At 39.7% G+C, this 13,505-nt stretch overlaps 1 protein-coding gene across 4 annotated transcripts in view; it reads right to left on the reverse strand.

Annotated features, from left to right (window-relative positions):
- The window catches only part of mef2cb (myocyte enhancer factor 2cb), a 72,941-nt gene that overhangs the window by 42,597 nt on the left and 16,839 nt on the right, over positions 1 to 13,505 (reverse strand). For all 4 annotated transcript variants that reach the window (XM_077600550.1, XM_077600549.1, XM_077600548.1 and 1 more), the window contains exon 2: positions 5,182 to 5,406. In XM_077600550.1, coding sequence (XP_077456676.1) covers positions 5,182 to 5,235 — 54 coding nt within the window. In that variant the 5' untranslated portion in view covers positions 5,236 to 5,406. The remainder of the gene's footprint in view (positions 1 to 5,181; positions 5,407 to 13,505) is intronic.

Genomic DNA, 13,505 nt, shown 5'->3' on the forward strand with positions numbered 1-13,505 from the left:
AAACTAAACCAAAAATGTAAAAGACAAAAACAAAAATAAATAACGGTAAATTCTTTAAAAAAAATTAAAAACAGTAAATATTCTAAAATGTATTCATTTCATACGAGCCATTCCAGTTAAAATGGCATTGAATTATTTATGAACCGAATTTCAACATCTGCTCTGAGAACGTTACTTTAATCCTATTTTTCACACCTTTGACTCCATAACAATCAAGTAGTTAGGAAAAAAGGTGTGAAGGGGTGAATGAAGCAGACAAAGATACACGGTTTATAAGCAAAAAACAAAAGTTCTGCCGTCCGTAGAAATGTAGAACAATGAGGTGAGAGCTTGGTGAGCACTTTACAGGTGAGGTCGAGCAGATGATAGAGCGAAGGTGACACTCACAAAGGGAAGGTGGCAGGTGGGAATGAACGGATCAAAGGGGTGATAAGGAGCAACCCCGCGGGTCTCATTATTTTCTTCCTGGTAATTTCACCAGCACATGTTCTCACCATGGCACTGTTGATTGGAGTAAGGCTTTATGATAGGAACAACAAACAGCCTCTTTTAACCATGTGCCCTCAGGCATCACTGTGTATCTTCCATGTGTTGTTTGAGGCGGGGAAGCTTGGAGACGCCGTTATTTTACTTCCTGGCACTGATGACCTTCGCCATGTTTAACCTTTAGCCCCGCATCCTTGTTGGAAGCCTAATGTTTCCATCTGAACTCCCGCAATTGTGCAAGCTAGTTGTCTGAATTTATCCCTTCTAGCACAAAAGTGAGGCAACACAAATTGAGGCCAATAGTAGTAAATTAGTGGCTCCTGAGACGAGCTCTACAGAGATAGATGATGCTGTTTCTATATTGACCAGCAAAAAAAAAAGGTATAGGTATTGATTGTAACCATCAGAGAGCTGCTATACCTTTGACTCTGTCATTTCATTATTAAATGGGATAATCACTTTTTATTCATAAACAATTAGAAGGTTTTCTGTATTCTCAGAAACATTGAGACATTTTAGAGTAGCATCCTGTCAAAAGTTAGGCCTTCCCAAAAAGCATGCCAGTAAAGTAACAGTTTTTAAACACTTTATTTGGCCACAAGATAGATTCTTTTGAGAGTGATACTCTAAATATTGTGTGCTAGTCATTGTTTATTATTGCTTGCTAACCACTGCTAAATTAGCAGTATAATGGCTCAGGAATGTGTGGTTAAAGTGTGTTTATATAATTTTACAGTGACTTTTAACAGGATTTGGTGTGCAGAAATTGCCTGAGTATGCCAAATGGACTGGGAAATTTGACTTTTTAAATCTATTTAAAGGATAAACTTTTATTCAGAAAAAAAGACGTATCATTTATTATGTATTTTTCAAAATGTTAGTGTAAATTGTGTATTTTAGCTTACTTATGTTGCTAATGTTAGAATATTATGTTACAGGCCGATAAAGTGGGCATATTTCATCATGCAGTACGTTATTTAACCTGTATCCTTTCTGTCTAAAACGTGTACTTGTCAAAAGTTTGTTTGGAATTGTTGAAAACCTTTAACTTTTTAAAAACTGAAACATTACATTTTTTAACATGGAAATGTTTTAAGCAACCATCAATTAAAACTTGATGAAAAAAATGGTATGTATCGTCGATAAAATCTAGCCAAAGCCTGACACATTTTTAAATGACTAAGAAGAATACGTATTTTTGTCCAAAAGACTAAGATGAAAATGAAAAGGGCTTCCAAAAACAACACAGGTTGCCAACTATATTGGTTAAGTGGTCATATTGTTGGCTGGTCCGTGTATTGAAAATACATACTCTTTAAAGAACATATTAAATGCACTGTCTATCAAAGTGTCAAATTGAATCAATGTTTAAAATCTATCCACACACATGAAGCTAGGATTATATATTGCATGTCTGCTTTCCGCGTGCAGTCCATGAGGGGTTCTTTTATGTGCTTGAGGAAGGGAGAGGGTCTGAGTGGTCAGGGGGCTGCGCGCCAGGTCTCACACACTGCTGCCCACTGTCCAAAGCTTTGGGCAGCCAGTCAACAACAGGGAGGCCTGGCTCTTCTGCCACGGCCCTGGGGAAGTGTTTTGGGGGGCCAGGGTGGCAGCCCAAAGTGGCCGCCCAGGGAGATACGGGCCGACTGCCCAAAGCCATGTTGCTTCTGCAACAGGGCGGGCTGGGAAGCAATGTAGGTGGCATGCTGGTGCTGACAGCTTGGTCCTACATCAAAAGGTATGGGGTAAAAATGCAAGGAATTATAATGGATACTTCCAATTGCAATTTTTTGATGTGTTGGGCGGCCCACATTGCGGAGTTTGCATTTACACCCTGGGTTTGTGTGGGTTTTCTCCAGGTGCACTGGTTTGCTCCTACATCCCAAGCGCATGTATGGTAGGGTGGTTGAACACTCAAAATTGCTTCTAGGTATGAGTATGAGCGTGAATGGTTGCCCGTCTCTTCGTGGCCTGCGACTGGCTGGACACCAATTCAGGGTGTCCCCGCCTTGTGCCCATTTTCAGGGATAGGCTACAGTACCCTCTCAAAAAACCCTTGAGGGTAAGCGGTTCGGAAAATGAACGATAACCGTGCGTTATGTATGGTGAAAATTGTACATTTCTGGTTCAAAATAGGGATTTTTTGTCCTGTGAAGTAAATGATATGCTTTTTTGCAAATGTATTCATATGAATGACATTAACAGGTAAAGGTGAAATAATTGTGACTCTGGAAATACATAGGCCTGGATGAGTTTCTTTGCTGATAGGAGGAAAATATATCAATTGTTTTGTTAGTATGTTAGACGTAGATTCATGAATGACATGAAGAAAATGTTGGGAAAAAATGTGAAATTGGTTATTTTGTGGTTAGAAAATGTGAAAAAAAGAAAATGTCACTTGTTTTGTCAACATGTCAAAATCAGAATTGTGTAAATGACCTGAAAAAGCAGAATATAGAATTGTGATAATTGTTCATTTTTTGTCAAATAATAAAAAAAATATCTATAAAAATGAAATCCTTTTGAAAGCACAAAAGAGTGAAAGTATGTGAAGCATGTGACTTTTGGAGGCAGTTTATAACAAACTCACCTTGGAGGGAAGTGAAAATATGTAAATTCAACTTCTGTTTTTCATTCTTTCAAGAAGGTTGGCTTTTCCGGTCTGCCTTGTGATGCTGTCTAATGCAGTGATGTTGTTAAGTTAGGGTGATGCCATTTGTGGCATATGGCATCACCCTGAACAAAACCTGACTAGTCAGCAACATTTCTTGACGTTATTTTGCCGTTGACGGCGACGGACAGCCGATGAATTTTTACTGGGAGCTATTGAATGGTAGATAATGATTTAACTCCAGCTGAACAAATTCTAGTGTTTTATTGACTCCTATCCCTGAACCCTTTCTCCTCTGCTTCTGTCTTTCGCTCTCCCCTTGTAAGTAAAGCCCGGATATCTTAGGCATCGATTCCCCTCAGGTGTCCTTCCTGTCTCCCTCTTTCCCTCCTTATCCTCAGGAGCCGGATGGCCCGTTGCATGTGGCGGGCTCAGTCTAAGGTGAGGGAAGGGCTGAGATAACAGCAAGGAGGAAGCGCAGATGCTGCTGCAACACGATAGGCAGAGCCCTCACAGGAAACTCTGTGACCTCTCTCACTGCTTTGACGACAAAGTGATGCTTTGCCTTTTTTGTTCCAAAGAGACAGTGCTGTGTCACAACTGGTGAAATTACTGGAAGCTTCTTTATCTTAGGTGTGCTTTCTCACATGCAATTGTGAGTTGGGAGCTCACACATAAAGCTCAGTCATAACACGGGTCAAAATGATTCCTTCAGCATTGACTAATCGATTCCAGGAACATTTTTATTTTAACTCAAAGTGACTCCACAGAGTAGTGTAGAAGTGATGAAAGCGCTACTGTGTTGGACTTGTGTCAGAGAATTAAGAAAAGCCTGAAGCTGGTCAGAGTGAGTGTGTTTATGACCTGTGATCCAGAGGCCACGCTAGATGCGTATGGATCCAATTTGAAATGTCGGGAAGCTGAAAAAGTGTCAGTGGTCAGTTTGGAGCACAGGAAGTGATCGATTGAGTGCCTCAGGGCAGTGTGGAGGAACGTGCTCTTTGTCTCTTTTTTTACAGCCATGGACCCAAGAGTGGGCTCGAGTCACACAGTCCAATTTTTCATGTAATGCAGGAAACTGTGGGTAAGATTTATAGGCTTTAACTGTGTGAATGGCTTGAAAACATGGACTGTATTTGGAAGGAATTACAAAGTACGTACAGGAATACAAAAATACATTGGGTACACAGTTAAATCATTTTTGCTTGTTTAATGGCTTACCTAGCACTGTTGTAGGTCATCTTGGAAATGTTTGATTGGGTTGAGAATTATCACAACAAATTCACCCAAGTAAATCTGTCGTGCGTATACAACGTAATTCATTCACTATTATTGACATTGGTAGATGTCAATTTAATTTGAGTTGGGATGGGTGGCATTACGTTTTCATGCCGTTGATGATGATAGACGAATAATTCATAACAGTGTGTCTTTTACATTGTGGTATGTTTGCTGGCTGGCCATGAAAACAATAGAAAATGCTCATGTGTTTCCTTTGCGTGTTATAAGTGGTAATATCCCAGTTACTGTGTGTTAGTAAGTTACTGGGCTGTCAATTTAAAAACTGTTCACTTTCGAAGCAGATTTGGTTCGTCAATCACTGTCACTGGTGACCAATGAGTTAACCTTGATTAATAAACCGATTCATGAATGCGTGTGACTATCAGTGTTGATTGAGCTCCACCCTGTTTTTCCACAGACAAACACAGTGTTTGTTCCCCTCATCCAGTAATATTCCACTGGCAGTGAGTTTACCAGAGTGAGGGCCGCCATAATAAACGCCAGCGGAGTTCTTCACGTTGAACTCATGCAGAATAGGATTGAAGTCTTGGAGATATACTCGAGGGGGAAACTCTCAGATTGCCTCAACACAGGATTGTCATTATAAAACAGGAAGACGAGATCCCCCAAAGCAATAACTTGATGCTACACTGCCATCCACCCTCTTGTCCCCCTATTTCATATTGCCCAGACTCCCTAAAGACTACCATTGGGTTGTGCGGGGTGTAGGGTGTTCCCCCTCTATTCACTCCTCCCTTACCCACACTCACACTCATCCATCCTCCCATTCCCGAGAGACGTACCTGTCTGTTGCGTTCATCCATAATCCGCGTGATCTGAATCTTTTTCCTCCCCATCGTCCCCGTCGCTTTCTTTCTCTCCTCTTCCCAAAGAACTTTATGCTTGCTTCTCTCTTCTTCTTTCCTCTTCTTTCTCTTTACTTTTCTTCTTCTTCTCGCTCTCTCTTTTCCTCACTCTCGCTGGTTTGCTATTTGTTGCAATCAACTCAAAGATTCCAGCATCTGTACCTGCAAGAAAGAGAAAAAAGGCAAGAGGGGGGAGGATGAGCATTAACTGAAATGAAATATGGCAAAATACTGAGAGGAATGGAAAAAAATAATAAAAGTGGCATCATGGCAGCCACTAGGGAGGGTGAAGAAAGACAAAGAATCTGTCAACAATGTTGTGAGAGCGGCTGTGTTTTTCACTGTCGATATCATGCAAATCAGTTTTTGCCTCTTTTGGTCTCGCTCTCTCCCACTGCAGACTATGAGAGGAGACAGCGCTGTCAGGATCTCGCCTCGTTCACAGAGACTTTGACAGTGTTTTGGAAGTGCCGCTAACTTAAACGCTCTAATCACTGGCACTGTAACATTACCTCCAGACTGAGCAATGCTTTTTACTTCCTGCTGTAAAACGTCACTGTACTGACAGTAAAACTCGCATTCAGCTTGCCTCTCTCGGCTCTTGTGCCCCATCATCTTTAAAAGGGGGGATGAAACAATTCCATATGTATTAATGTATTTCCGGCGGTGGTTATCATGTACAGCGTCGCAAATAATGCGAACGTGAACGGTGAACTAAGTCAGGGATGTCCAAACTATTCCACAAAGGGCCGCAGTGGGTGTGGGTTTTCATTCCAACCTATCAAGAGGACACCTTTTCACCAAGCTGTCGTCCTACAAGTGCAATCACTGGATTGCTGTCAGGTGCTTCTTGTTTTCTGCAGAAATCTCATTGGTCAAAGTGTCTGTGCTGGATTAGTTGGAACAAAAACCTTGGCCACCCCCTGAACTAAGTGAGGGCTGTCACAGATAATCACCTAATCATCTTAATTTTTAAATTAATCGCAAACTATTTCAATAGTTGGATACTTTAGAAACATTCTGTTGATCTCAGAATCATCCAAATCCTATTTTTTCCACTGTTTAACTCATCGGCTGTCATTGACAGAGAAAGCTTTGTGATCCATTTTGCATGGGAGAGGTTGGTTACAAAACATAGATCTCCCAGTGATTGGTTTGGGATTAATATTGATTTAAAGATAGTATTTAAATATATTTCTTTTAAATATATTTTAACACACAAGTAAAATAAAGGCCAGAAAAGGTCAATCATTTTTTAAATTTATATTACTTAATTTAAAATATATTTTTAGATTTAAAAAAAAACGTATTCAAAAATGATTTAATTTAGAAAAGTTTAATAAATCTCATCTCATCTCATTTTCTGAACTGCTTTATCCTCATTAGGGTTGCGGGGGGTGCTGGAGCCCATCCCAGCTGACTACGGGCCAGAGGTGGGGGACACCCTGAATCGGGGGGCAATTTAGAGGGTCCAATCAGCCTACCATGCATGAATATTTTTTTATTAAGTCAGATAAGTTACATTCACAAGGAGAACATTTATTGTGTTTTTTAAAGTTTTCATTTAATTCAAAAAGTATATAGTGTATCTATGTTAAAGTTTAGACAACGAAAAAAAAGTATTTTAATTCATGAATTTTAAAATATGTCATTATTAAAAAAATAACACACAATAAATATTGCCGTGATTCATATATATGAACTGATCAGTCACCTTATCATAGTTAAAATAATAAAATAAAATAATTGTTGGTTAGAAAATCTAAATAATTGTTTTAGCAGCCAAGAACTCACGATAGGCCTTTCTTACAAAGTCAAAGTCAGTGAAAATGGTCAGATGAAGGAAAAAAAAAACTAAAAGTCAAGATAAGATTTGAAAAAATGGCAAGAATTAATATTTGGAAAATGTTGTTTGGAGACCGCATTCAAATGATCATGTTAAACTGGATAGCCTTGTCTGCGTCCATGTATCTACTTGTTCTTGGTCAAAAGCCCTCAAACTGGACTTTGCGTTATGTTTGCCCAAAAAGTTTGCGAGAGGGTGCATGCATGTGTTCTTTATTTGAGCTTGGCTAAACCGCATCTCTCTGGAGGTGCTTAAGTAGGCCAACCCAATCTATCTGAGGGAGGAGCACAAGAACTGTTGTTGTGTTTTCTTTTGACAGTAGAGGTGATAACGTCCCTCGTTATGCAAATGAGCATCCCATTATTTAAACTCAGTGCAATGCAGAGAAGCTGTCAGTGCCATCACATAAAAATAAAAAAATAAAAATCCTCCGTCTACCCGGCCTTTTTTCTCCATCATCTCTTTCTTCTCTCCTTTCTGAACCAGATTTCCGGCACCTGGCAGCGCGAGCATCAGACATTGATGTGGAAGATGACACCGCTTCACCAAAAGACATGACAGTCTCTCTCTATCACTCTCTTCTCTCATGCACCCTTGCTCCCTTCATCACTCTTTTTCACATTCTCTCCTTCGCACACACACTGTACAGCACCCCACTGCCCCCCACTCTTTTCTCCTCATCTCCCCTAACCCGAATCCATGTATTTATTGAGTAACATGCATGAGAAAGCAGAAGAATGCTTTATACCCAAGAGGTGAGCACAGCACATGGCTACGCACTTGACCTCTTTTTTTCCACTAGTAGGACATTGATAATGAAAGTATACAATAGGGACATCCACCAAAGCTTGCGCAGACACTAGCAACACTGCTTCACGTGCAATAAAGCATTTGCGGTTTGTAGTGCCAAAGTCTTTTCCACAATCATCTTCAGGTGTGTTTACGAAGGGATTTATTTTTTTTGTTTTTGTTTTTAACTAAGAATAAAAATATTGTTTAATTGATTTAAATTTACTCTATTCAATGTTGAAAAAAAGGAAAAACAAGACATACAAATCCCATTTGATCGCAAGCATCCAATCACTGCCAATTCCCCCTATTTCAAATGTATTGGACGTCTGTTACCGTCAATGGCAATAAGTTAACATTAAGTTAAACTCATTGGCTACTACTGATGCCAGTTTACTTATTTTATTTTATTTGCATTTCATTTATTTTTAAAGAATGAAAGGAGAAAAATATTTTCTTTTTTTACTATTTATTTTTTTTCAAAGCTATTTTACTGTAATTAAAAACAATGAATATTCTCTTTTTATTGTTTTAATAAAAATGTTTATTTCTTTTCATTTAAAAATTGGAAAAGAGTAACTAAAAACTGCAGTTCTAATGTATTGGAACTCTTTTGCTGTCAATGGCAGCTTTTGAATTAACTGGTTGATGACCACAGTAGACATTGGCTGTCATTGATTGTGATTGCCTTTGAAAAAAAAAAGATATAATTTAAATAAACAAAGAAAATATTGCAAGAATTTGGTTTTTCATAGTTTTAATTGTATCCTTTAAAATTCCAATATTTTTAATTTTACTAAAAGACAGAAAAAGGAAAAAAACAAACCTGGATGTCTATTGCTTTCAATACGACACCTTTTTAAAATAATTGTCACAAATGTATTTTTTTTTCAGATTTTCCACATATAACAAAAAACTTTAAACTATATTTTTTTTATATTTAGAATATACAATAAAATTTCATTATTAAAAAAACGTTAAACAAATATTTTGAGAATGACAATATGTGTAACTTAATGTTTAACTTAATATGTTTAAATTCATCGCCATTGATGGTGATAGAAGTCCAAACCATTTAAAACTGGGATGGGATGGTAGCGATCATTCAATTGGGCATCCATCACCATCAATGGCGGCCAAGGAGTATGAAAAAGTAAATGGCTTATTTTCCTTTTTTTCCCGTGCCTTGATATCATTATTGACATGCATGTCAAAAATCTGAAAACCTTAAACAGGCGGAATGTGATATGCATACAATTAATCACTGGCAGTTGGGGAGATAATAAGATCTAAAATAACTCTGGCAGTTGTGAGGAGGCTATCCAGCAGATTTTTGTGCAAACACGCCCATCTATAAAGAGAGAAAAAAAAAACAAAGCAATGCCCCCTGGTTCATTTTTCCTGGTATGAAACAAAGAGGGATGTTGTCAGACAAAGTGGGATTACAAGCCAACTAAAGACGCTTGGCACAAGAAAACCAGACAAGCGTATCAATCAAGCCAGCAGCGTACCTCAATCACAGACTGACAGCATCATCCCCTCCCGGCCTTTGTAGTCAACACTCACCAGCTCGGGCAGGGCTCCAAAAAGCCAGGGGTTACTTCAATGATCCCTGCCTGCTGGCCTCTACCACCTCCTCCTCAATCCTCCCAAAGCAGCCGTGAGCGCGGCTGAACCTCTCAATGTCAACACCCGGTGGGGCAACACCTTAGGCCTTATGTAACATTAAGACAAAGCCCGTGTCCTGAACATTTAATCCCTGCTTTTGGCTCGCAGTTCCAGCCATGCAGCACTACCCGAGGAGAAACCGCACGAGCGCTTCCCCCTAAACCGCCTCCTCTCATCCCTTCTCACGTTCATTTCCTTTACCTCCTCCTCCTCCTCCTTGTCAACGCAACACCTGCCCCCGTGCTGTATGAGAGCCAACCCTTTTCTGGTTCTGAGGCGCCTGCCCCTGTGGCAGGTATAGAGCATCAGTTAACAGATTACCAAGTGAATCGCTCAATCCAATTTGGGCTGGTGACTCCAAGGCGGTGAAACGACAGGAAAACAAACACCGCTTAGTGAGCGTGGTCATGTGGCACATGGCGGTAATCCTCTACAGGAATTTTTCACAAGGGACCTCTGACCTCGGGGAGGCAAATGAGGTGAGCTAGGAACGTGAGAAATTGAACCCACGACAGGTTCTGAACAATAAATTAGGAACACAACTCATCTAATCTGACTAGAACTGCAACAAATGGTAAATCACATTTCATTTCATTGTATTTATTTATTTTTATTATTGTTATTTTGCTCTAAGCGGAACATTTTAAATGAATGATGAAAATTACGACAAAAAATTATGGACTCAAAAATTTATCAAATTGCATCTAGTAACTACTCTATCTAATGGTATCATTGTTTTCAAAAGGAGATATTTGCAATTACGAAGTTATATTCATTATGTTGGCCAAAAAAAGAAAAAAGAGTGACGGTGATGCAAAGGGCGGTGCGATGGCGAGTTGTTAGCACGTCCGCCTCACAGTTGTGAGATTGACGGTTTAATCCCCTGAGGATTCAGATCTTCCTGTGTGGAGTTTGCATGTTGTCTGCTCTGAGTACTCAGTTTTTTTCCCCCTACAATCCAAAAACATGCATGGTTGGTTGGTTGAACTCTCTAAACTCTCCCAAGGTATGCGTGTGCGAGAATGGTTGACCGTCTGTCTCATTGTGCCCTGTGATTGGCTGGTTACCAATCCAAGGCGTCCCCTGCCTGTTGCCCACAGTTGGCTGGCATAGGCGTTAGGAAAATGAATGAATGATGGAAATATTTTGATTTACTTTTGGGTTGTTGAACCCAAAACCTGCTTTATTTTCTGATAACTGTTGTTCTTTAAAAAAAAAAAATCTTATGCAAAACAACATTTAAACGGTGTGTGCAATGCAACATCTTTAGAATTTTATTTTAAATAATGTGGGTAAAGAGAAGGCACGTAAAAAATAGCCCAAAAGTGACAATATGTAGCAAAATAATACCTGTCACGCCATGTTTTAAACTTCTTCAGAAAAAGGGACCAACACTAAGGACAATGTGTCATGTGGTGTACTGAACTGCACTATGTGATAATCAGTCAACTATGGCCAGCTAATGTTGACATTATTTCAGAAAAAAAAAGTCTAAAAAGATGCAAATGACTCAAAATATAAATTGGTATTGGCTGAATATATTTAAATACAAATATGGTATTTTTGGGTGAAGAACCAAAAATTCCCTTATCCGTTTTCCTATAGGTAAAATAGTGTCCCTCAGTATATCAATCAGTAGTCAAATATTCCATTCATTTTGCAAGCCCTAAATCTGACTAATACATGTGTGCTTGTGGAGAGCTAGGGAACAAAAAAAACAGAGTGGGCGCCTGCTAATGTTGAAGTAGGCGGTGGAACCATGAAGACAGAAGGATAACAGTTGCTCCTCTGCTTGTTCAATATCACAGGTCCTGGCTCTGTGGGCTTCGAGCTGGACAGGTGACAACGGAGGATGGAGAGAAGAACACATACATACATACACATACGAAGGAAATAGAGTGAAGCAAAATAAGGGATCTTTTGAACAGGCACCAGGCCTCTCCAGGGGGAGGGGAAGCGCTGTAGCCATGACCCTCCCATCTGTTAAGCAGACGGACAGAGAGAGCGAACCATAGAGAAAGATGAAGGTTGGGAGGGGGGATGGCAGAATCGGAGGGAGATTCAGCACATACATCTAATGAGCGCTCTTTCTCTCACCGTCTCCGAAGTGGGAGCTGAGAGGACGACGAGAACACGAACACTCTAGTGTGCACCACAAGGCTCGATTCTAGGTCACCTCTCTCCCAGGCGTTTAGTCGCTAAAAACTAATACGCAGCACACATTGTAATAGTCTATTGGGTGCTTGTTAATGTGGACTGAAATGAACAGGTGACAAAAAAGAGGGGACTTAATGTTGAATTATTGTAGTCCCACAATAACAAAGTAGTAAAAACTATGTAGATAATGAGACTAGCAATCAGTTGTTGTTTTTTATGAACTATATGCATACACAAATGTACTTTTTGGGCAGAATTTGAATATTTCCTCAAACAGAGTCCAAACTTGATAGTTTTTAGGTGGTTTATCACACTCCAAGTGCGTAAAGTTAAACACATAAAAAAGTACATATATTTTATAGTAGACCTCGAGAAATACAACATTTATAACTACCATATTTTCTGGACTATAAATTGCACTTTTTTTCAAAGTTCTTTGAGGCAAAGTTAGTATCTGACTGTTGTCAGAGGCTTATTTAGCATGTTGTTGTCTATTTAACTGATATTACTAAACACGCAGTCAACAGTTTTGAGACTCTTTCTAATTGAACTGAATAGTGAAAAAAATCACTGCTTCCGATAATAGTCTTAAAAATATACTATTTCCATTTCCATGGTAAATCCGACTATTTCTTAGTAAGCAACCTCCACAAAAGCCAGTTCTAGTAAGGCTCATTGAACAGAATCATCAACTTATTTCTAAATTCAGGCAATTGCACAAGGGAAAAATGTTGAAACTGAAAGTGATGCTTGTGAATCACGCAATGTCCAAAAATCTGCTGACGGGGTTTTTCTTGAATTGTAATTCTCTTAAGCAAATTGAAGAAGGTGATTTATCGTGAGAGGTTTGTTGATGTTTTTCCCAAGAAACCCCACCTCAGCAGCACGGTGTCAAACTCATAGTACTGTACATCTGCAACACATTTGGTAATAGTAGATGTATATGTCTGTATAAATATATACATATATTATTGCCAGTAACCCCTTATCCTCTGAGGAAGTGTGGTTGTAAAGATTTGAAATAACATATTACACTACAGTAAGTAAACCTTTTAGGAGGTGTATGGTACATTAAATAAACAGACTCTCTTTTTAAATAAACTCTCTCTTCCTTGAAGAGGGGGCATAGAAAAAAATATATAATTTTTCTAATACAACATGAAAGTCGGGCGGCCCGGTGGCATGTTCTCCCCGGGCCTGCGTGGGTTTCCTCCGGGTACTCCGGTTTCCTCCCACATTCCAAAAACATGCATGGTAGGCTGATTGGACACTCTAGAATGCCCCTAGGTATGGGTGTGAGTGTGCATGGTTGTCCGACTCCTTGAGCCCTGCGATTGGCTGGCCGCCGATTCAGGGTGTCCCCCGCCTCTGGCCTGGAGTCAGCTGGAATAGGCTCCAGCACCCCCCACGACTCTAAAAAGGATAAAGTGGTTCCAAAAATGAGATGAAAGAGAGAGAGAGAACATGAAAGTCACCGGATTCTGTTTTCCGTTGAGCATTTCACAAAGCCTGTATTTTTAAACGTGTTTCCTTTTGGTTTCTGCTGTATCCCGTGTCAGTAAATTTACATGTGTATTTTGTTGTATGTAACATTGGAGTAGGAATTAGCATTGCACTTGGCGTACATGGTGCCTCCAAAGATTGAGACGCAGCAGCAGAAATGAGAGGATCCTGCGAATCAATGGCCACGCAGCATGGGAGCGAGGAGAAAGAATATGTAGCGGGTCTCATTGTGCCTTTAATGTCATTAGCGGCGGTGACTCGTCTATGTGGGACATAGCGTTCGCTGTCTGTCACAGTG

The sequence above is a fragment of the Stigmatopora argus genome, chromosome 5, assembly GCF_051989625.1.
Source record: "Stigmatopora argus isolate UIUO_Sarg chromosome 5, RoL_Sarg_1.0, whole genome shotgun sequence".
In the NCBI taxonomy this organism is placed as follows: Eukaryota; Metazoa; Chordata; class Actinopteri; order Syngnathiformes; family Syngnathidae; genus Stigmatopora; species Stigmatopora argus.